The sequence below is a fragment of the Schistocerca americana genome, chromosome 7 (assembly GCF_021461395.2).
Source record: "Schistocerca americana isolate TAMUIC-IGC-003095 chromosome 7, iqSchAmer2.1, whole genome shotgun sequence".
Lineage (NCBI taxonomy): Eukaryota > Metazoa > Arthropoda > Insecta > Orthoptera > Acrididae > Schistocerca > Schistocerca americana.
Genome location: NC_060125.1, coordinates 371,531,740 through 371,556,195, shown reverse-complemented (window position 1 = coordinate 371,556,195; position 24,456 = coordinate 371,531,740). Strand labels below are relative to the sequence as shown.

Sequence of the window (24,456 nt, the reverse complement as noted above, 5' to 3'; positions counted from 1 at the left end):
CAAAATGATATTTTTGATGACTATTATATTTAAATGAAGTAGGAGTTTGAATTGAGAAAAAAAAGAGAGGGGGACTGAAGAAAGGCTCGAGCCAGCAATTACTAGTCTTGTGTTATCAACAGAGTCATGAAGGCCTTCAAAAACTGTTCTACTTTTAGTGAATTAAAATTGCTTGGAGAACTTCAAAGTGGATTTTCTTGAGAATTTTTGAGAGTCACATGTAACTGCACTTGGCAACTGATTTCAAAGTTCTGAATTTCAAATCAATGAAGATTAAAAAAACCTGATTGCCAAGTGGTCCCTTTGCAAAATGCAAAGTAATACTGATACAACTATGTACTAAATGGTAAAATGCCTGAAATACATTGTCAGAGAAAATGTGGGGAAGTGTAAACACCACATTCGCATCTCTGCTCATTTTATACATAGCCTCAGTCAACTGCAGTTCCATGATATTGATTTTACGGTCTGTTTCAACATGAGAGTATCAAATCCGAATCCTTGGAACTAATTGTGGAGAAGGTCGACAATAGTTACACTAAATTCTTGAAGCACATTCTCGTATCAACTTATTTCCTGTCTCTCAGAAAATATTTTGAACAAACTGATGATGTGGCTTTAGGTAGTCTGGGAAACCTATATATGAAACACTTTGAAGCAAACACACTGGAGTCCAACAAGTTCAAGCCAACATGTTTCTATCAATACCTGGACTACACATTAGTGGTGTGACCACATGGAACAAAGGAACTTGAATATTTCATTGTCCTTACCCATCTAGCCCCTTCCTTGTTCCCATTCCAGCATTACACAGCCCTCTATTCCACCATCGCACCCAATCTTTTTACTTCTCTCCTTTTCCTCTACCCCCCCCCCCCCCTCTCCCCCTCCCTCCGTCTAACCTCCAGGCTGCACCTAGCTGTTCTACTCACTCTCCACCTGTTGTGTACATAGTTCTGCGTAGTCAGCACATATACAACTTTCCCACTAGAGCGCGCCCCGCTAAGCACAACAGCGGAGGCGCAGCGCTCGTCCGTCTCCGCACTACGAGATGGCGCTGTCATAGAGACGGACCAAATTCTGCTTCCGCCAATCCGTGTATTAATATGTAATGCAACCAATGAGATTGCTGCTAACATAGAACCTTTTCTCCTCGCGGATCACACTCGCGCAGTGATACCTGAACGCGCGAGGTATTATAAAGAGTGTACAGTCTCCGATAAGTCAGTCTGCATTAGTCTGTACCAGTCTATAGGCAAGTTTCAGTCTGTGCCTAATAAGATAATCTATTCCTGTACATAGCCATGAAGAGAAATGTATAGACACTTTGTCAAGTATCAGAGATATGTGAGAATAAGATTAACGTACCAAGACCAAAGGAACTTCAGAATGTCAATTGTAAATAGCATCCAGAACCAAGTTAAGTTATTTTTATGCTTTTTATTATTTTAATAAATGTGTGTGAAAATTAATCAGTTTCTGTTTAAAGTTGGTCACCGTCAATCTGCTACTCTAAGCGTGCAAATGGCATTTCTATCGTCTGACCTAACGGCAGAAGATAAACACGCCACGATAAGACCACGAGACATATTGCTGACACTCGCCTACTTCGTTAGAGCGACAAGTCAAATAATCTGATGGTGGGTGTACCGAAGGTCTTACAGTACGCACACCACACTACCTCATCCCTGAACGCTCCCCTAGCAGCACTTTACCATCCCCCACTCATACCGTACTATCCCTTCCCCTCCTCACTCCCACTCAGTTGCCTCTCCCATCTTGCACTGCTCTTTGTAGTGTGGCTTCAGCTGATAGTGACTGTGGCCGTGTGTGTGTGTGTGTGTGTGTGTGTGTGTGTGTGTGTGTGTTTTGTCTATTTTTGACATAGGCCTCGTTGGGCAAAAGCTTATTTTGTGACAGTCTTTTGGCTGTACCTATCTACGAGGTGGAATCCAAAATTTTTGGGACTGGTGCTGCCATCTGGAAAGTAGGAGTAGTAGATCTTTGCACCACTAAATGGCAAGAGCTGCGTATCTGATGAGTCAGTGTGCAGAGTGGCATTCAGCTGAGAGGACATGTTGCGTGTCCACAGTGATTCCCGTAATACTCTGCGTTTGGTTTGTGGCAATTTTACGATGGATCCACCAACAGAACAGCGTGTGTGTATCAAATTCTGTGTGAATCTCGGTAAAGTGCAAAGGAGACCCTTCCAAAGATTCAAGAAGTGTTTTGGGGACAGAGCAAGAGCCGTAAGCGTGTGTTTGACTGGCATGCTCGGTTCAGGGCTGGCTGTACAGACGTCAAAGATTATGCTCACACTGGAAGGCACGTTAGCCGCACAACGCCAGACATTGTTGCCAAAATTCAACAACTGGTTCGTGTGGATCGACATTGAACCATTCAAGATCTTGTGGATGAAGTGGGTATTGGTTATGGGACATGTCAACGAATGTTGACCGATGAATTGGGCACGCATTGTGTCGCCGCAAAGTTTGTGCCAAGGATCTTGACTGCTGATCAGAAGGCACAGTGATCTGAAGGGTACATGGACCTTCATGAGACCGCATTTAATGAACCAGCCTACTTTCAACTGGTTTTCACCAGCGATGAGAGCTGGATTTACGGTTATGACCCAGAGACAAAGCAACAATCATCCCAGTAGAAGAGCCCGGGCGCTCCAAGACCCCAAAAAGTGAGACAGGTGAAGAGCAACGTGAAGAGCATGATCATCGTTTCTTTGATACCAAGGGAACTGTGCACACAGAACTCTTACCACCCAACCAAACAGTGAATTCGGTATACTAGTGTGACGTTTTGCAACAGTTCCATGAAAACCTGCGGCGACGACAACCCAAACTTTGGCATTGAGGGTACTGGCTGCTGCATCACGACAACGCGCATTGTCACATGTCCTTGCTGAGCAGGACCTTTTTGGCAATAAAAGAAACATGGCAGTTGTACTCCACCCACCGTACTCACCAGATTTAGCACCTTGTGACTTTGCACTATTCCCAAAACTGAAACTCAAGTTGAAAGGCCACCAGTTCAACACTGGAGAGGATTCAAGAAGCATCGCTGGCGGTGATAAACACCCTCAAAGAACAGGACTTCCAGAAAACGTTTCACCAATGGCAGAAGCGCTGGGACCGGTGTGTACATGTGGATGGGAACTAGTTTGAGGGTGATGGTGACCATTAGTCCTAAGGTAAGGTTTTAAACAGATGGCAGCACCAGTACCGAAAATTTTGGATAGCCCCTCGTACGACTCAGCATCTCTGCTTTTTAGTGAGCAGCAACCATCCTTTCATAATATTGTTACTTTCCATCCTGTATTCTCCATTGTTTATCACATAATGAAGAATTGATTTTTCACATACCAACAAAATTTCTGCTACAGCTTCCTTATTTCTTAATCCAATTGAGTTCTGAATGAAATATTTGTATTACTCATAATTTTTACAATTAGTATCATATCTTATTTAAAAGAATTCAACTAGAAGTACCTTGCTGAGATAGTGGTACTCCTCCATATCTTTTAGATGAAGAGCTTTCTTCTCTGTTTCAGATGCTCCAGCCAACAAGTAATAAAACACATGGTAATTGCGTTCATTGCGACCTTGGGAACATATTCTGGATTTCTCAAGGAGGTACTTCTGGACAACAGCACTATAAAATAAACATCGGAATAACTTATCATCAGTATTAGTTGGATAACCAGCTGATAAATCAGGCAACAAGTCATGAATGTATTCAAAATAAAAATATAATCTTTATCAAATAACAGCTGCAGAACATACCCATGAACCATTCCATTCTCCTTGTAGTTAACTTGAATAAATTTTCCAAATCTGCTAGAGTTGTTGTTATGTGCTGTTTTGGCATTCCCGAAGGCCTACAACAAGAAAATAAAGATAATTCAACTAAGATGTTTCCACCAGAATATAAAGAGTTTAACGCAAAGAAATGGATAGAACTATGCAGATAAAAACATTAACCACACATAAAACTTTCCTTTTCTCGTTGGCTTTCTCACCTTAAAAAATAATTACTCTACATCCCACGCTTGTACATCACACACAAGACATAATTTTATTGCATCAGTTGTGCCTACTGATCAGTTGGACAGTGGACTCTTTTCTGTCTCAAAGCATATAAATTGCTAATAATGACAATATATTTTTTACTCCTATGTTTCAAATTAGGAAAACAAATGAAAACAGATAAAATACAAGCTTATCATAAACAGCAAGTGCGCAGCACAGCTGAAATACTCAGTGAGGCTACCGCTGCTCAGATATCATCTAGTTATCTTATTTCTAAATACAGTACACTGAGCTCCTGCCTGTGGGAGTGCGGGAAGGTGGGCGGGGGTAAAGGATACAAAGAAGAAGAAATGAGAATAAAAATGAAATGTAAGTAATATCTTGGCGAGATGGTCTGATCTATATCTTAAAAAAAAACTAAATGCTACAGTGATTAAGATTGGCATTGGGACACATTAAAAGTCTCCAAAACACATTAAAAGTCTCCAAATGCAGTGGAAAAAGCCCTGATTCTTTCAAGAATGACAGTGAGCAGATGAATAAAAATAAGACCCAAAAAGTGATGGATACACTAGGAACTCAAAGGAAAGAATGCAAACAACAAAACTGAAATGAATAATAGTAATAACTGGAGTTGAATTGAAAGACAAAACTTTAAAATCTATAGCTTAGTATTTAAAATAATCTTTAGCCAAGAGAAGACAAAAAGCAGGGAGGCAATATGGCATAAGAAGGGGAAAGTTACTCCAAATGTTGCTGCTGGGCAGAGAAGTCACAGGAAATGATTCAGAAGTAATAATGGTCTTAAAGATATGCAAGTATATTGTAACTTCTGAATCATTCAAGAAAGATATTAGTAATTCTCCCAAAATTTGTGGATCTAGTGAAAAGATCGGGAGAAGGAAACGTTAACCCATGGTTTAGTAAGGGTTAGTACATCACATCATCTATTGCATTTTCAAATGCATCATACACTCTAAACTACAACCATAGATAGGCAGCAACTTCAAAAACTAAGTTACACATGACATCCGACTAAGACCATTGCAGAACAGTATGTCACATTGTCAGAAGAAAGTACATGTTACGGGTTTTCTACAAAGACAGTTCTGCTGTGGTACGGATAATAGGTGCATAACTGTGCCCAACTGAAATGGTGCAGCAACTGGGAACACATTCCAAAGTTAAATCGGGGAATTATGTGGAATAGTGTGATTCTTGTGCACAAAATGTCTAATGAAATCCAGGTGGTACATGGGCCAAATGCAATGTCGTGTCTCAACCATAGTGAAATGGTACCAATAATTTGACCTACGCCGCAAAGACACGAGTGATCCATATCTTGCACAGTGCAATTGCCATCTTTTTTGGCAAGCTGAAAGAACATCTAAGGGGACAGATATTTTTCAACAATGAGGACATTTGTTCACACAGCAATTTTTGGAGCACTGTGGCCAAGGAGCAGATTTCTATCATCGAGGAACTGAACAACTGAGAGAACATTCCGAACCCTGTTTACAGGACTTTGTGACTAAGTTGAAAAGTAGTTTATGTATCTGTGACACTTTGAAGTGTAGTGCAACATTCAATAAAAGTTACTTGGCTTGCCATAATAATGTGTATCTTACTTTCTGAAATCGCAGTGTACATCTTATTGTAACTATGTTCTTGTCTTTAATTTAACGAACAGATAATAACTCAAAATCACTCTCTCATGGGTTAGCACTTTCTTCAGCCACCCCTTTTGATTCCAATGCCCACCGATCTGGGATTGGTGTATATTTCCATTGTGCACTTGACGCAACAAGAAGTAGTGGATGAAAATCACAGCCAGAGTCATTGTAGGGTATAGCACTGATGCAAAAGAAATGATACGCGCCATTTTTCCGGATTATGCTGAGAACATGCAGAAGAGGAATTATTACTTCAAATGCAACACAGAAATGGTTCGGTCTGTATTCTAAACCTATTCGAAGAAAACAAAAGGTTTTCTAGCAAATAAAATACACTGTTATAAGCTATAGATACACTGCATAGACCCTTAAGCGGGTCATCACTATAACTAAATGGTCCAACTGTAGGCTTTGGATGTAAAGCGGCTGAGGTTGGATTACATGTTAAGTTCTAACAGCTTATTATTATTATTATTATTATTATTATTATTACGGAAAAATTTCCTTCTATTCCGATGATGTGCAGTTAATTTTTCGTAGTACATCTGACAATTTTTTAAGGCTGCAAATCGGCGAGGTTCACTTGTAATGGAAAATATGATAAAACTGGCAACAGTATTTATGGCTAGCCCACCAACATAGGTTGGCTACGAATTCTGCAAAAGTTATAATAATAATAATAATAATATGGTTACCTACAACCACATATTATATTATTCTTACCTCAAGAAAACAACAAAAACGTTAGTGCAGGGACTTGAACCCACAACATATACGCCCCTTGTGCGCTGATATGAAACTTCCTGGCAGATTAAAACTGTGTGCCGGACCGAGACTCGAACTCGGGACCTTTGCCTTTCGCGGGCAAGTGCTCTACCAACTGAGCTCCCCAAGCACGACTCACGCCCCATCCTCACAGCTTTACTTCTGCCAGTACCTCGTCTCTACCTTCCAAACTTTACAGAAGCTCTTCTGCGAAACTTGCAGAAATAGCACTCCTGAAAGAAAAGATATTGCAGAGACATGGCTTAGCCACAGCCTGGGGGATGTTTCCAGAATGAGATTATCACTCTGCAGCGGAGTGTGCGTCGATATGAAACTTCCTGGCAGATTAAAACTGTGTGCCGGACCGAGACTCGAACTCGGGACCACTTGCCCGCGAAAGGCAAAGGTCCCGAGTTCGAGTCTCGGTCCGGCACACAGTTTTAATCTGCCAGGAAGTTTTATATTCCCCTTGCCTAATAGTCACTGGAAAATAGACTTGAATTATATTCATGAAAATGTGTCTGTGCGTAGTTAGTTAAAAGGTGAGTGACTGCATGAATGATAGTATGACACCACACACATGATTATCTACAACCACATATTGTATTACTAGCTGTGCCCATTGGTGTTACCCATGGTTATACAGCTTTTATAAAAAATGCTAATGCCAAAATTCACTACCCACACAATGAGCCATCGCTAAAGTTCTTTCTTGGAAGCCTTGAAGTGTGAGCCACTTGCAGCCCAGCAAACAACATTGGAAAAAAAAAAAAGAGCACCAAATGTTGAGACAACGGGGAAAAAATGACAGAACTCAAGTCACTCATACCTCACTCATTTAGTTCGTGGAAAACATTTTTATACGATGGAGTATCAAATTAACAAAATGTGCCAAAAAAGGGCGTGACATTCTTAGTGCAGGAAAGATCATTATTGCCTCTGTGTGTATGGACGGCCAGAAATGTACAGCAATACATCTGTAAACAACATTCCCCAGACTTCTTGTTCCCTGCGTATATATACAGGTTTCTGGCTCTTGATGCATATGAGCAGTCAACTTCAGCAGTAATCAATCAGACATGGGAAGAAATTACATGTGGTGTTCCCCAAGGTTCCATATTATGCCCACTACTGTTTCTTGTGTATATTAATGACTTGTCATCTGTTACATTACCAGATGCCAAGTTTGTCTTATTTGCAGATAATACAAACATTGCAACAAATAGTAAATCAAATGGCAGCTAATCAAATTTTTACTGACATTAATAAGTGGTTCATAGCCAATTCACTGTCATTAAACTTTGAAAAGACCCACTATATGCAGTTCAGAACTTCCAAGAGATTTCCTTCTGGTGTGTGTAAAAAATATGATGACATGGAAATACACTACTGGCCATTAAAATTGCTACACCACAAAGATGACGTACTACAGACGCGAAATTTAACCAACAGGAAGAAGATTCTATGATATGCAAATGATTAGCTTCTCAGAGCATTCACACAAGGTTGGCACTGGTGGCGACACCTACACGTGCTGACATGAGGAAAGTTTCCAACCGATTTCTCATACAAAAACAGCAGTTGACTGGCGTTGCCTGGTGAAACTTTGTTGTGATGTTGATAAAGGTCGGATGTAGCCTATCGCGATTGCGGTTTATCGTATCGCGACACTGCTGCTCGTGTTGGTCGAGATCCAATGACTGTTAGCAGAATATGGAATCGGTGGGTTCAGGAGGGTAATACGGAACGCCATGCTGGATCCCAACAGCCACTTATCACTAGCAGTTGAGATGACAGGCATCTTATCTGCATGACTGTAATGGATCGTGCAGCCACGTCTCGATCCCCGAGTCAACAGATGGGGACGTTTGCAAGTCAACAACCATGTGCACAAACAGTTCGATGACGTTTGCAGCAGCATGGACTATCAGCTCGGAGACCATGGCTGTGGTTACCCTTGACGCTGCATCACAGACAGGAGCGCCTGTGATGGTGTACTCAACGACGAACCTGGGTCCACAAATGGCGAAACGTCATTTTTTCGGATGAATCCAGGTTCTGTTTACAGCATCATGATGGTCGCATCCGTGTTTGGCAACATCGCGGTGAACGCTCATTGGAAGCGTGTATTCGTCGTCGCCATACTGGTGTATCACTCAGCGTGATGGTATGGGGTGCCATTGGTTACACGTCTCGGTCACCTCTTGTTCGTATTGACGGCACTTTGAACAGTGGACGTTACATTTCACACGTGTTACGACCCATGGCTCTACCCTTCATTCGATCCCTGCGAAACCCTACATTTCAGCAGGATAATGCACGACCACATGTTGCAGGTCCTGTACGAGCCTTTCTGGATACAGAAAGTGTTCGACTGCTCCCCTGGCCAGCACATTCTCCAGATCTCTCACCATTTGAAAATGTCTGGTCAATGGTAGCCGAGCAACTGGCTCATCACAATACGCCAGTCACTACTCTTGATAAACTGTGGTATCGTGTTGAAGCTGCATGGGCAGCTGTACCTGAACACGCCATCCAAGCTCTGTTTGACTCAACGCCCAGGCGTATCAAGCCGTTATTACGGCCAGAGTTGGTTGTTCTAGGTACTGATTTCTCAGGATCTACGCACCCAAATTGCGTGAAAATGTAATCACATATCAGTTCTGGTATAATATATTTGTCCAATGAATACCCGTTTATCATCTGCATTTCTTCTTGGTGTAGCAATTTTAATGGCCAGTAGTGTAGAAGAAGTTGAGAGTGTAAAATTCTTGGGATTACAACTTGATAATAAATTCAGTTGGGAGCAACATACTAACGAACTGCTTAAGCGCCTAAACAAGTCTGTGTTTGCAATGTGAATGATGTCAGACATAGGAGATATAAATATTAAAAAACTGGCATATTTTGCTTATTTTCACTCCATTATGTCATATGGTATCATATTTTGGGGTAACTCCACAAACAGAGAAAACATTTTTAGAGTACAGAAGCGTATAGTAAGAGTAGTGTAAATCCTAGAACATTATGTCGAAACCTATTCAAAGAATTGGGCATATTAACCACAGCTTCTCAGTTTATTTATTCCTTAATGAAGTTTGCTGTAAATAATACATCTCTTTTTCCAACAAACTGCTCAGTACACATAAGAACAATATACATAAAGATTGCCCAGAAAGGAGTCCAGTATTCAGTAACGCATATTTTCAGTAATTACCAGCAACCATTAAGAGTTTAGTTTCAGATAAGGCACAATTTAAACATAATTTAAAAGAATTTTTGGTGGCCAACTCCTTCTATCCCATTCCATGAGTTTCTCAACAAGTGCAGTAGACCATTTTAATGAAAATTTATTATACTTTAATTTCTGACAATACTTGGTTGTAACAGCCAAGTAACTACCTACTGTGTGAATGATTGATGTATGGAAAGCAGATGTAAGTCTTAAGTCTGTAAATAGTGGAAGTTTAATTTTAAATCTTGTACATAATCTGACTGTTCTTAACTGGGGATCACCGAAATGAATAATTTACTTTAATTTTTGACAATACTTGGTTGTAATAGCCAAGAAACTAGCAAATGTCTGAATGATGGATTTAATGAAAGCAGATGTAAGTATTAAACCTGTAAATATTAGAAGTTTAAATTCAATTCATGTGCATAATTTTACTGTTTATTGACTGAGGATCATTAAAATTAATTAAACTCAAGTTTTTCTACTTACATTTTTGTAATGTGTTTATCTGACATGTTCCACACCCAGGAGGATTCCCTCTTTTATGGGTCTACGGAATGAATAATTAGTCTAATCTAATCTAACATAGAGCTACCCATGTGAGAAATATACAATGCACAGATAAATACCTGCTACTTTTAATGTTTATCCTTGACTCTTATTTATAGTGATCGAGAAGGCAAATTTCAAATGGAACTACAAGCGTTTCAACTGGAAAGGCAAGTTTGTTGGGATGGTAGGAATTAATAGAATCAATGCAGTCTCTCCTTTGGCCCTCTCAGTGATGATGGTGGCCTGCACAATGTTCCTTTTCAGCTCCTTGATGAATAGCCTGATGCCACAACACACTCTTCGTGCATCCAGGTTACATAACTGTATGGCAGGCACATCCATCTTCAGCTCTAACCTGCGGGACGGTACACCAACAGCTGGCACATCCATCTTCAGCTCTAACCTGCGGGACGGTACACCAACAGCTCTACTGAGTTTAGAAACTCTACAAGATATGTAGTTGTGTCATAACTTGTCATCACTGTATTGATTGACACATAGATGGTCATCTCAGAATGTACTGAATGAATAATTTTTTTATTGATGTTTCCCACTGATTCGTTCATAGACGCCATGACTGCTCTCACATAACTACTCCTTGTTGCTCAAATTTTGTTGTAAGCTTTGAAAAACATCATTAACTTGGTCATCTTCCAAGCTTACAATATTAAAAAGTGACTTTCAAATTTTGTTAGGTTTTCCACAGCCATTGCCATGTGACCATCACTGATCTCGAGATGGTTTTGAATTGTAGAGCTGGACTCTCATATTAGTTGAGAGGTGAGATCTGTCTACATTTGGCCGCACTGACGAAGCCTTGAGACATGCACTGATAACCTTGTGGCACACATTGATATCACCTGCAACAGTGCCTCACTCAAAGACCAACAGCATCTGTTGGAAGTCGGTTGCATGCAAGACGATCACACCGCCCACCAACATTCAGTTACCATGAGTGTCTTGCATGCTACGATTGAGCACCTCCATCACATGCTTGTGTGACAGAGCATTTGCCCCACATGATCAATTTGCAACGCTGCAACTGAGTGCCACGACAATTGCTCTTGCTTATACTGCAAGTGGGGGTTTCCTCACTTGCAAGGTTCAGTGAGAATTTGAACACCGAGTGGGCAGTTCTTCCTCCACTGAGCAAGGTTGCAGCTACCACAGAGGACACAACAGCTACCACAACATTCCTGTCCTTGCACAATTAAGTCAGCAACAAATTCAATATGAATTCCTTTCCAGTAACCCCTGGTGTGTCCAAAAAATACAGACCCCTTCTCCACTCTCCAATGACTCACAATTTTATTAAAATTTGCCTTTGTTCTGGTAATAACTGGGGCTCAGTTTGGGTGACTTTGCCTCCAAGTCTGCAGTGTCGTAACTGAGCTCCCTGGGCAAATCAGTGGACAACCATCCCATCTGCTGAGAAATGGGCATGCCAAAATCAGCCATTTTCCCACAATTGAGAAAACCTTGTCCTCAGTAAGTTTCAGTGCTTCATTAAAATATTTTTTTCTTGTGGCAGCCTTTGCTCTCTCTTAGCTCCTGTGTGCGATCTCCTCCAATAATGTGGTTTTATATTTATTCCAAAGCTGCATGGATTCAAGCACTTGCAGGTGCTAAATGTGATAGTGAAGAGCTCCCTCGACTTGGCCACTGACCAGCACAATATGTCATTGTCTCATGCACTTCCCAGAACATGGATTTTTTCTGTCCATTGACTGTTTTGAGGGCCTGAAAGCTGATGGGTCCTTAGACACAGGTCAGCAGTAATCATACACAGTAACACTCAAAATATGTCACCTGCACAGTTTAAATTCTATCCAGGCATCTGACACCTTCACACCACAGCAGCCTTCAATGGGGGCACCCTGTACACAGCAATTCCATTTTTTCCATAATGCATACCATGTGTAATATTTTGCCATTTCCACATGTCTGTCTGGCACAGATGGAAAAATGTGGTCAGGGCAGTCATGGGCAGTGTCGCTACTCTACTGTGCCAGATGGCCTCTGTGCAGTAAACATGCTCACTGTTGGGAAGGTTCACTGCAAGATATGCCACTGTCAGGTGGCTCTCGCAGCAAGCCCAATATCCGCCGTACTGCTTCATTGCTGCTCACATATCAAGCCACTCTAAACATCTGCAATTCGTCTCTTGGGTTAATTTTAGCACAGCCCTACTGCTGCTGTCACTGCCTTTGTCTATGTACTTACAAATGTATTTAATTTCCTGGACCAGGTTACAAAACTTCACGTTAATGTGAGTATTAAAAGTTTTGGAAAGAAGCGGTCAGCACAGGATCACTCAAGTGTTGTCACTCAATAACAAGAGGATCACCGCTTGTCGTAAGTCATTAGGATTCACATTGCCGTCATTCGCGATGGCGTCTTGAGGCTCATTCTCGATCTTCATGTACACGTCTACCACAAACTGGGACAGAAGTACACTACACTGCACCGACAAGTTGAAGTCATGTTCATGTAATATCAGGCAAAATGCATAGAAATCCATGCACAATACAAAACATGTTTTTGTTCAGGTTCAGTCATCCAGTGGCCGGATTCATTTTAGGGATACTGAACTGATATAACTTCTGCCCTTTCCAGAACATAAGAGGATACTGTAGAGCAGCTTAGAAGCGGCGTGTGTCAGCGAACTGGGTGAGGGAATCATGCTGTGCACGCATGACAATGTCCCTCAGGACTGTGGGATCAGTGCCTGCAACCACAACCTCGGCATGACCAATGCTTTGTAGAGGCGTTGGTTGCATGCTGTCCGCTCGGCACGCCATCTGCGTGGATCACCACCTCACAGCTCATCAGGCAAGTTTCCGCGAGCTGTTTTAAACTTTTGCACCAACACAGTGGGGTCATGCAACATTTTTTTATTAGAGCACAGTTGCCTGTTTAACTCCCTGAATAATTTGACATGAAGTATCTGTCTCCATCTCATCGTCTCCCATAAAAGTAAACTTGAGTAATTGTGCTTGACTGTTGCATAGAGGTAAAAGTGACTCTATTTTATGGTGCACTTACCCCTGCACAATAAAAATCAGTGAAACCCTATGCATGGCGAGAATTTTATCTGCCCCAAAGGGGGTCACGTAAAAACTGAAATATATATTTTTTGATATGGTTTATGGAGCGCTGTGATCAGTCTCAACACAAAATAATTCTTTTAAAAGATTGACCGGCTCCTCTAATGTGAGAATGATTACCTTGCCCCCACAGTGACACATTCTGTTTCCTCCTTCCATTTCAGTGCCCAACAAAATCTGCATGCCTGTTTTTACAGTCAATACTGACAAGCCTGTGGTAACTAAAGTTGGATACTAGTTGAAATTTTTAAAAACAGAGAGTCGGTGCATATCCACCTATTCGATTGTTTCAGAGTTATGCTAAGAAGCCGTAAGTTCTGCGTGCTGCTGGTGTCAAGACACCGTCTCCTCTGCAGTCTCAGAGGCTTGCTGAGAAAGGCACACTGAGAAGCCACACATGCTGAGCTCTCATGACATCTAAACCACAACTCTCGCTGTCTCTGGAGCACACAATGTGGTCACACATACTGCATTTTCTTGACACTGAGAAACCGCCTCCTGAGCTATCTCGGTAGCACATAGAGAGCCCAAGAGTTCTGTGTTAGCTTGATGTCGAGATACCAATGCTTCTGTCTCAGGAGACACACAGCGAGGTGATGAGTGTTGTTGAGCTCAAGAAATTGCCTTCTCAGGCGTGTCAGAAGCACGCTAAGAGGCCATGGGTTCTGCAACATCCTGTCATGGAGCATTCAACTGCTCTGGTGTCTCAGCAGCACACTGAGATGCAATGCTGGTAGCATTCTGCTGATGTTCGGGTATCAGCCTGCATTGATAATTTAGCTACTCAAGCATTTGCCTAACACCCCACCTGCTCTAATCTGTGCCGTTCAGTATGAAGTGATGATTCTTGCTGTCTATCTCCATAGTAAAAGCTCTTTGTAAACTCTGCAAAAGATGTGGCTTGCATTTGTGAGACGTTATAAATTTAAAAAGTTATACCTAAACTAAAGAACTGATGTTGAAATATACCGTACCTGAAAAACCTAACCCAACAACTAACCAACCTAACCCTAAAATAATATAACTACTTCAAGAAGTACCTAGAAATATAAAACCAAAAACCTATTCAAAATGCAAATACCAAAATCCCAGAAATAAGCCAAGTCAATGATGATATATAAAGGTGGCTGCAATCAGCAGCCAAATCGAAAACACAATCAGTAATTCATTACAAATGCTGTTTCAATGCATGAAAGAAACAACAAACCTATCTGGAAAGCAAACTATCAAGATCCTAGAGACAAACAAAATCATCAAAGACCCTATGAATATTCAGATCCAAACAGAAAAGCCATGTCAATTCAAGAATCCCGAAATAATCTCAATCAAACAGACTTTCAAAACTTTCTACATGGTGCAAAATATTTTCATGTGATGACATTACAACTGTACAGAGCTAGTGAAGTTACCTTACAGGAATATTTCTGTTGTTTTGCACTTATGTATGCACATATTTCATCTGTGAAAACAGTTAAAAACTAATTTCTATGCTGAACTTAACATATTTATTTGATAGTTAATGTTCATGGATGACTTTTTAGTCATGTCGACCATCCCACGGGAGCAGTAGTCATACTGACCGTCCTACGGGAACAGTAGTCGCATTGAACATCCCAGGAGAACATTAAGTATCTTTGGCATAAAAAGTAATCTATGTGTTAATACAAGGTATAAGTTGTCTCCATTCCAAATTTCATCCAAATCAGTCCATTAAAACACATACTGATTCTCTCTCTCTCTCTCTCTCTCTCTCTCTCTCATGCGCGCGCACCCACGCACACACACACACACACACACACACACACACACACACACACAAACTTTTGCATTTGTAATATATATAAGATTCCCATCTATATTATTATTATAGTCACTGGTAACAAAGCTACTAACTACTCTGGTGGGCAAAGTGAATGTGACAGCATCGGAGGCAGGGGCACATTAAAGCCATGGAGGGTTTCCGAGAACACCGCACAACACTGGATAAAAAATAATTTGCCTACTGGATTCTCCAGCAGCTCAGTGGAAACTGGATGTTGGCATGTAACACCACTCCACAATCAACTTTTAAATACAACATAGCAAAATATTTTTCTTGGAGTACAGTTCAAATGTAAGACTGCATTTCGCAATGTGGTTGACACAGTTCGCACTGTTGTGCACAGCTTCGCCTCTCCCAGCAGAATAATTCTATGACTTATTTAGATGCAGACATCACACCAAGGTGACATGACAAGCCACAGTACTGGGTTGGTCAGGTTTTTCATGTAAAACATTGTAAGCGGATTATGGTGATGCAATAGAAACTATTACTGGGAACTTGAATTACTACACACCTAGGCCTGTGAAGCTGCCAACACAACAGGAAAGCTGGGGCAACGGTGTAATCTTCAACAGTCATGTCTTGCACCTTCATCCTGTTATGACTTGAGGGCAAAAGCACCACAGTTTCACAAACAATAGCAGGACAGGCCTGCTTATATGCTGCCAATTTTAAACGGGCATTATGCATTCACTACCGGCAGCCAATTACGAGAGGAAATTTACCCCAGTCTACAAGTTGAAATGGGTCTATAAGCTGCTGTCGCTCTACTCCTTCTTCAGTAACTGTGGGTCTGCTGTCCGCAACTACGTCTTGAGCACTGCTGACTTTCTGCCTACTAACTGGTGGGCTTACTGCTGGCTAGATCCAGACCAGTGCTGGCTGTCTACTTTGGGATCCACAGTTTGAGCCTGGGCAATCTGGACACCTAGCCGCCATTGCCTGTGCCAGCAAACACCCGTTGCTCTTCATCACCAGTTGTGTGAGCACTCATCACCACTGCAAGCCGCTGCTGCCTATGGTGGGGTTCACAGTTTGGTTCTGCATGCTATAGTGCTTCCCACACTGAGCTGTGTATTCGTGCCAGTCTGCACAGCTGTCTACACTGGTCGCCACTTGCCACTCTGGTTACAGGGCTCAAATCAGTACTACCACTGCAGTGCTGACCAGACTGCCTCACTTGAACACCTCCTGTTGCCCAGGGGAATGCCATGCACTGGCAGAGACAACAGACTACTGCCGAGCTAAACACACATAACCAGTCAAGACCAGCCTGTCTCTATGAGCCAACGAGGACGTCACCTGGTACCCACCCACCACACCTCTACAACCACACCTAGGGTGGTGAACTGCAGGTCTTCCTAGCCCCTAGCAGCCCAGCTACACCAACCAACAGAGGTCGTTCACCTCAACCCCGACAGTGTTGTCTTCAGGAGGTTGTACTATAAATCAAACATGCAGCCATCAAAGGGAATATCCACTACGATCAACGACTTTACTAATTAGTATCTGCTGAGTTGGTTGGTTAGTTAATTTGATGGGGGAACCAAACGGCAAGGATATCGGTCCCACGGTCTGAGGCAGCAGAAACTAAGGGAGGAACAACACCTAGAGCACAGTCCATCAATGGGAAAGGCAAACAGTCAAACAAATAGTCAGAAGGTATGCTAAGGAGGAACAAACTGAGTACAGATGTAACCACGCAAGGGTTGACCGCTAACACCCAAGAGGGCACGTTTAAAGCGAAGGGCCAAAAGGTGACGGCACTCCAACAAAATGTGTATTACCATGACAGCAGGCTCCCCAACTACAATGTGGGGCAGCTCATTACTGAGTAAAAAACCGTGTATCAACCTGCTATGGCCGATACAAAGACAGCAGAGAGTGTATAGTGTCCCCAGTGAGGTAATAAGAAAACACTTAAAAAACAGTATTTATAAAGAAGAGACACTAAAAAATTGGTAACATTCCACGTGGGAAAAATATATCTAAAAACAAAGAAGATGTGACTTACCAAACGAAAGCACTGGCAGGTTGATAGACACACAAACAAACACAAACACACACACAAAATTCAAGCTTTCGCAACCAATGGTTGCTTCATCAGGGAAGAGGGAAGGAGTGGGAAAGGCGAAAGGATGTGGGTTTTAAGGGAGAGGGTAAGGAGTCATTCCAATCCCGGGAGCGGAAAGACTTACCTTAGGGGGAAAAAAGGACAGGTATACACTCGCATACACACACATATTCATCCGCACATACACAGACACAAGCAGACATTTGTAAAGGCTGTCAAATGTCTGCTTGTGTCTGTATGTGCGGATGAATATGTGTGTGTATGCGAGTGTATACCTGTCCTTTTTTCCCCCTAAGGTAAGTCTTTCCACTCCCGGGATTGGAATGACTCCTTAACCTCTCCCTTAAAACTCACATCCTTTCATCTTTCCCTCTCCTTCCCTCTTTCCTGATAAAGCAACCGTTGGTTGCGAAAGCTTGAATTTTGTGTGTATGTTTGTGTGTCTATCAACCTGCCAGCGCTTTCGTTTGGTAAGTCACATCTTCTTTGTGTGTGTGTGTGTGTGTGTGTGTGTGTGTGTGTGTGTGTGTGTGTCTATATACAGATATATAAAAGTTTGTGTCTGTGTATGTGTGGTTGGATATGGGTGTGTGTGCGAGTGTATACCTGTCCTTTTTTCCCGCTAAGGTAAGTCTTTCCGATATATATACACACACACACCCATAAAATAATAATTTCTCTGTGTAAGTTTCGAGTGCAAAGAAATATAACAAAATGATCTAAACAGACGACAAAGATACGCTCTTGTGTTAATTATTTAGTCGTCTTCACTTCTTCTCTTGTCTTGGTTGCGTGTAGACGAACATCTTGCAAGTGATGGCAAATGTAAGCATATTTGTATGAATTAAGCAGACAATATATTGATTTAATATCATTGTTCGCTTTTAATGTGTAAGAGGTGATCCCGATTTCATGTCCGCCTTCCTTGAATTAACCTGCATTCAAGTAATTTACAGTTCAGCAATCGCAGCGGCCGATGCACCCAATGACGCCATTACGCGGCGATATTAACTTATAAAAATTTAGCGGAAGCAAAAAACTCGCCCGCTATTAACATAATATTAATTTTTCTCCACAGCCGCACGAAGTTGCAGAAATACGTAGCTTTATGATTCTTATTTTCAGTACCCCAGCCGAGAGCCAGAGCCTAGACTCCGACTACAATACAATGGTTAATGGAGGTAAGAAAAACTACTCTCGCGCATGTGTGGGCCACAATCGTAATTAATAACTAAAGATTTTTTGCTTTCAAGTGAACTGACTAGCTGAGAAAATTAACGTGAAAAGTTTATTCCATTGTTCAACTTATATGCTCATGTTTTAAGATTCAGTGAGTCTAACGTTCATTAACGTAACAAATAATTTAAGATTAATATTGTTAAAAAGGAGAACTTCAGGAAAGCATTTAATCGTAAATCAAAATTGAATGAAATATCATTTTTATTAAGGCCCACCACGTAAGTCGGCAAAAATAAAATAATAATAATAATAATAATAATGATAATAATAATATATTAAATTACGACGAACGCGAGATTGGCGCCCAACGTGGGGCTCGATCAAAGAAAATTCGACATTTATTAATATAATACTTATTATTGTAAGGAATGTAATTATGTATGTGTCTAATTGTTGTAAAATATTAATGCCTATATGAATTCTTTTACATGTACAGCAACAAAACCACACCCTGAGGAGATCTCAAGAAGAAAAGTGTAGAAAAGATAAAGGATTTCGATAAAGAAAAATAACAAAGGCAAGGCCTATTGTGCAAGCATCCTGTGTAGCTCTTTGCAGAACATCGAACCCATGTGCACATGAGATACCTTCAGTGAAAAATAGTAAGTAAAGTGCAATTTAAATTGTATTTGTGTATTTATGTGTTTATTTTTGGAGGGGATAATTATTCGTGTATGTATCAATGTTAAAGATTTGTCAGTGGCTTAAAGTGAATTTATTATGGGTAAGATAGGACAAGCTAAAGCATCCGTACCAGACGAACAAAATTTTGTTAATATGGAAAGTGAGGATCAGTTGCAAAATGTAAACGAATCCCAAGCCACCGCCTCGGATAACATAATTTCTGGAGCGGGGCACGAGGATTTGTGGACGGTGAATGACGCTCCACAGCAGAATGGGAATAGAATAACAACAACTCCACTGCCTGGGCAGGGGGGCCAATCGAGTGCTAGATTAAGCGGGGCACCAGTATGCTCACCGATTGCAGACCCATTTGCAGAATTTCTGTGCAGGTTAGAAGAAAGAGATAGGGAGAGAGATCAGAAACTAGTTCAGATGCTCTATGAGCAAGAGCAACGAAGAGAACAGAAAGGGAAAAAGAAAGAATGTCAGAAGAGAGGGAAAAAGAGAGAGACGAAAAAGTGGCTCAGATGCTACGTGAGCAAGAGCAACAAAGACAACAGAAAGAAAGAGTAAAAGAAAGAATGTCAGAACAGAGGGAAAAAGAAAGAGACAAAAAACTGGCTCAGATGCTACGTGAGCAAAATTAGACAGTATCCAAAGCGAACTTGCCGAGATGCGGGACACTTGCAAAGAAATACCCGATCTTGTGAAAAGCTTAGCCGGCGAGACGCAAAAATTACAGATATCGCAGGCTAGGCTTGAAGACAATGTCCAGACTTTATCCAACTGCGTGGATAATGTGGAGATAGATGCACAGAAAAGTATTGACACATATTTGAAAGTGCAAGCTCAAAAAGCCAAAAAAGAATTTAATGAATGGCTAGAAGTAAAGGTTCGCGAGATATCTGCAAAGATTGAAAGCGACGTAAAAATAGCTGTAGAACAAGCAACTGCAGCCGCGAGTGTAAATATTGACGCTAGCGCTGCCGCATTACACGCTGAATTAACACAGATCAAATCTCGTGTGACAGCGGAGGTCGCGCGGAGACTGTGTTGGAAAGCAATGTAAACAGTGGCGGACAGATAATGAATCCGACTCCGTGTACTGATTACTATAATAACGCAGACTGTATGCAGGGTGCGAGTGCGCAAACGCAACCTAATGTGAATTACGGGCACGAACAATATGCGATACCGTGCAGCGCACATCACGAAGTAATGAATGCCACAGAATGTAGCAATCAGATGTGCAAAAAGGAGGACAATGTGATAAAAAACAGGACATTCCAACCCTTCAATAGCGAAAAGCGAAATGTCCACACTGTGGTATTCATTAAGAGCTTCAGGAATGTGTTTCCCAGGACAGGGACGGAAAGACAAAGAATACAGTTCGTGGTCTCCTTTATTCAAGGTGACGCAGCACTCTGGGCCACCGAAGTGTCCGAAAAATGTCTAACGATGCAACAGTTTGAAGGTGCTTTCTTGCAAAAATTCTGGTCCGATAACGTCCAAGAAAGACTACGCAAAGAGTTGTACAGCCCAGAAATGTACAATCCTAAGATGGGAACGTTACGCAAATATTTTGAAAAGTATATAAACAAACCCAGGTACTGGGACGAGCCCATGTCCGATCGTGACATAATCAGATTAATAAAAATGAAGTTGCCCAGTGAAATTAAAAGATATTTCATCAATGTGCCGGAATACGATATAGAACAATTCATGGAAATAGTGGATTCTGTTGACTTGTTGATCGAAGATATGAAAATCGAAAACAAGTGGAACCATGCAGGCTGTAATCAACAAAAAGCCGATTACAATGGCAGCCACAGTAGCGGTAGTAACTTAGTACCAAATGGTAACGGGAATAGGCAAGAGCACCGGCAACAGAATCGAGGCACAAACAATGGCAATGGTTATAACGGCAACGGTTATAGTCATCAAAATCGGAAGAGACATTATGATGGACGCTTGACTAATGGATATAATGGTAACGGCAATCCGCAATGGCGGAACAACCGAAACCAGTGGCGTGGTTGTAATGAACCGACACCACAGTGGCAACAAAACACAGTGCCACAATGAAACACCAACCCAGGTCCATCACAGAACATGTCAGGAAGTTACAACCGACCACCCCAAAACCAGAGCCATACACAGTATCAAAATACGCCATCGGGGCGGCCAACCCAACAGTAGCAACAACAACAACCAGAACCACAATGTGAGGTTAGTGGAAGTGACAGACAACTGTCAATCCACTAATGCTCGTCCGTTAAAGTAAAGGCAGCCACAATACGCTCTCCGTGTTGGGTGCAGGATGGTGTAGTGAGGGCACATTCACGGATGACAGCCATAAACTTTGTATGCTGAGATACAATGAGGGAATAAAAATAGAAAAGGAACTGGTAGACATACCGCAGAAATGTAACCAAACCGACAAAAGTGTTGTGCAGGCTATATTGCAAGCAGATATGTACGGAGCACCAATACAGATAATAGTCGATACCAGTGCGTCAACCAATGTCATGAGTGCAAATTTTTACAAGTACTTCTACATCTACATGATCACTCTGCAATTCACATTTAAGTGCTTGGCAGAAGGTTCATCGAACCACTATCATACTATCTCTCTACCATTCCACTCCCGAACAGCGCGCGGGAAAAACGAACACCTAAACCTTTCTGTTCGAGCTCTGATTTCTCTTATTTTATTTTGATGATCATTCCTACCTATGTAGGTGGGGCTCAACAAAATATTTTTGCATTCGGAAGAGTAAGTTGGTGACTGAAATTTCGTAAATAGATCTCGCCGTGACGAAAAACGTCTTTGCTTTAATGACTTCCATCCCAACTTGTGTATCATATCTGCCACACTCTCTCCCCTATTACGTGATAATACAAAACGAGCTGCCCTTTTTTTGCACCCTTTCAATGTCCTCCGTCAATCCCACCTGGTAAGGATCCCACACCGCGCAGCAATATTCTAACAGAGGACGAACGAGTGTAGTGTAAGCTGTCTCTTTAGTAGACTTGTTGCATCTTCTAAGCGCCCTGAAAATGAAACGCAACCTTTGGCTCGCCTTCCCCACAATATTATCTATGTGGTCTCTCCAACTGAAGTTGTTCGTAGTTTTAACACCCAGGTTCTTAGTTGAATTGATAGCCTTGAGAATTGTACTATTTATCGAGTAATCAAATTCCAACAGATTTCTTTTGGAACTCATGTGGATCACCTCACACTTTTCGTTATTTAGCGTCAACTGCCATCTGCCACACCATACAGCAACCTTTTCTAAATCACTTTGCAACTGATACTGGTCTTCAGATGACCTTACTAGATGGTAAATTACAGCATCATCTGCAAACAACCTAAGAGAACTGCTCAGATTGTCATCCAGGTCATTTATATAGATCAGGAACAGCAGAGGTCCCAGGACGCTTCCCTGGGGAACACCTGATATCACTTCAGTTTTACTCGATTTGCCGTCTATTACTACGAACTGTGACCTTCCTGACAGGAAATCACGAATCCAGTCGCACAACTGAGACGATACTTCATAGGCCCGCAGCTTGGTTAGAAGTTGCTTGTGAGGAACGGTGTCAAAAGCTTTCCGGAAATCTAGAAATACGTAATCAACTTGAGATCCCCTGTCGACAGCGGCCATTACTTCATGCGAATAAAGAGCTAGCTGCGTTGCACAAGAACAATGTTTTCTGAAACCATGCTGATTACATATCAATAGATCGTTCCCTTTGAGGTGATTCATAATGTTCGAATACAGTATATGCTCCAAAACCCTACTGCAAACTGACGTCAATAATATAGGTCTGTAGTTCGATGGATTACTCCTACTACCCTTCTTAAACACTGGTGCGACCTGTGCAATTTTCCAATCTGTAGGTACAGATCTACCAGTGAGCGAGCAGCTGTATATGATTGCTAAGTAGGGAGCTATTGTATCAGCATAATCTGAAAGCAACCTAATGGTATACAATCTGGACCTGAAGACTTGCCCGTATCAAGCAATTTGAGTTGCTTCGCAACCCCTAAGGTATCTACTTCTAAGAAACTCAAGCTAGCAGCTGTTCGCGTTTCAAATTCTGGAATATTCCATTTGTCTTCGCTGGTGAAGGAATTTCGGAAAACTGCGTTCAATAACTCCGCTTTAGCGGCACAGTCGTCGGTAACAGTACCATCAGCACTCCGCAGTGAAGGTATTGACTGCGTCTAGCCGCTTGTGTACTTTACATACGACCAGAATTTCTTCGGATTTTCTACCAAATATTGAGACAATGTTTCATTGTGGAACCTATTAAAGACATCTTGCATTGAAGTCCGCGCCAAATTTCGCGCGTCTGTAAATTTTAGCCAATCTTTGGGATTTCGCGTTCTTTTGAACTTGGCATGCTTTTTCCGTTGCCTCTGCAACAGCATTCAGACCTGTTTTGTGTACGATGGGGGATCAGTTCCATCTCTTACCAATTTATGAGGTATGATCTCTCAATTGCTGTTGCTACTATATCTTTGAATTTGAGCCACATCTCATCTACATTTGCATAGTCAGTTCGGAAGGAATGGAGATTGTCTCTTAGGAAGGCTTCTAGTGACACTTTTTCCGCTTTTTTAAATAAAATTATTTTGTGTTTGTTTCTGGTGGATTTGGAAGAAACGGTATTGAGCCTAGCTACAACGACCCTGTGATCACTAATCCCTGTATCAGTCATGATGCTCTCTATTAGCTCTGGATTGTTTGTGGCTAAGAGGTCAAGTGTGTTTTCGCAACCATTTACAATTTGCGTGGGTTCGTGGACTAACTGCTCGAAATAAGTTTGGAGAAACCATTTAGGACAATCTCGGAAGATGTTTTCTGCCTACCACCGGTTTTGAACAAGTATTTTTGCCAACATATCAAGGGAAGGTTGAAGTCCCCACCAACTATAACCATATGAGTGGGGTATTTATTTGTTACGAGACTCAAATTTTCTCTGAACTGTTCAGCAACTATATCATCGGAGTCTGGGGGTCGGTAGAAGGAGCCAATTATTAACTTAGATTGGCTGTTAAGTATAACCTCCACCTATACCAAATCGCACAGAGTACCTACTTCGACTTCAATACAAGATAAACCACTACTGACAGGCAGAAACACTCCACCACCAATTCTGCCTAACCTATCTTTCCTAACACAGTCTGAGACTTCGTAAAAATTTCTGCAGAACTTATTTCAGGCTTTAGCCAGCTTTCTGTACCTATAACAATTTCAGCTTCTGTGCTTTCTATTAGCGCTTGAAGCTCAGGGACTTTCCCAGCACAACTAA

The 24,456-nt window shown here is 41.6% G+C and overlaps 1 protein-coding gene across 1 annotated transcript in view; it reads right to left on the bottom strand.

Annotated features, from left to right (window-relative positions):
• Positions 1 to 24,456, bottom strand: part of LOC124622651 (unconventional myosin-IXa-like) — a 329,610-nt gene that overhangs the window by 257,452 nt on the left and 47,702 nt on the right. Inside the window, exons 4-5 of the mRNA XM_047148429.1 lie at positions 3,798 to 3,892; positions 3,504 to 3,666 (exon numbers count right to left, since the gene is read on the bottom strand). Of these exons, the coding sequence (XP_047004385.1) occupies positions 3,504 to 3,666; positions 3,798 to 3,892 (258 nt within the window). The remainder of the gene's footprint in view (positions 1 to 3,503; positions 3,667 to 3,797; positions 3,893 to 24,456) is intronic.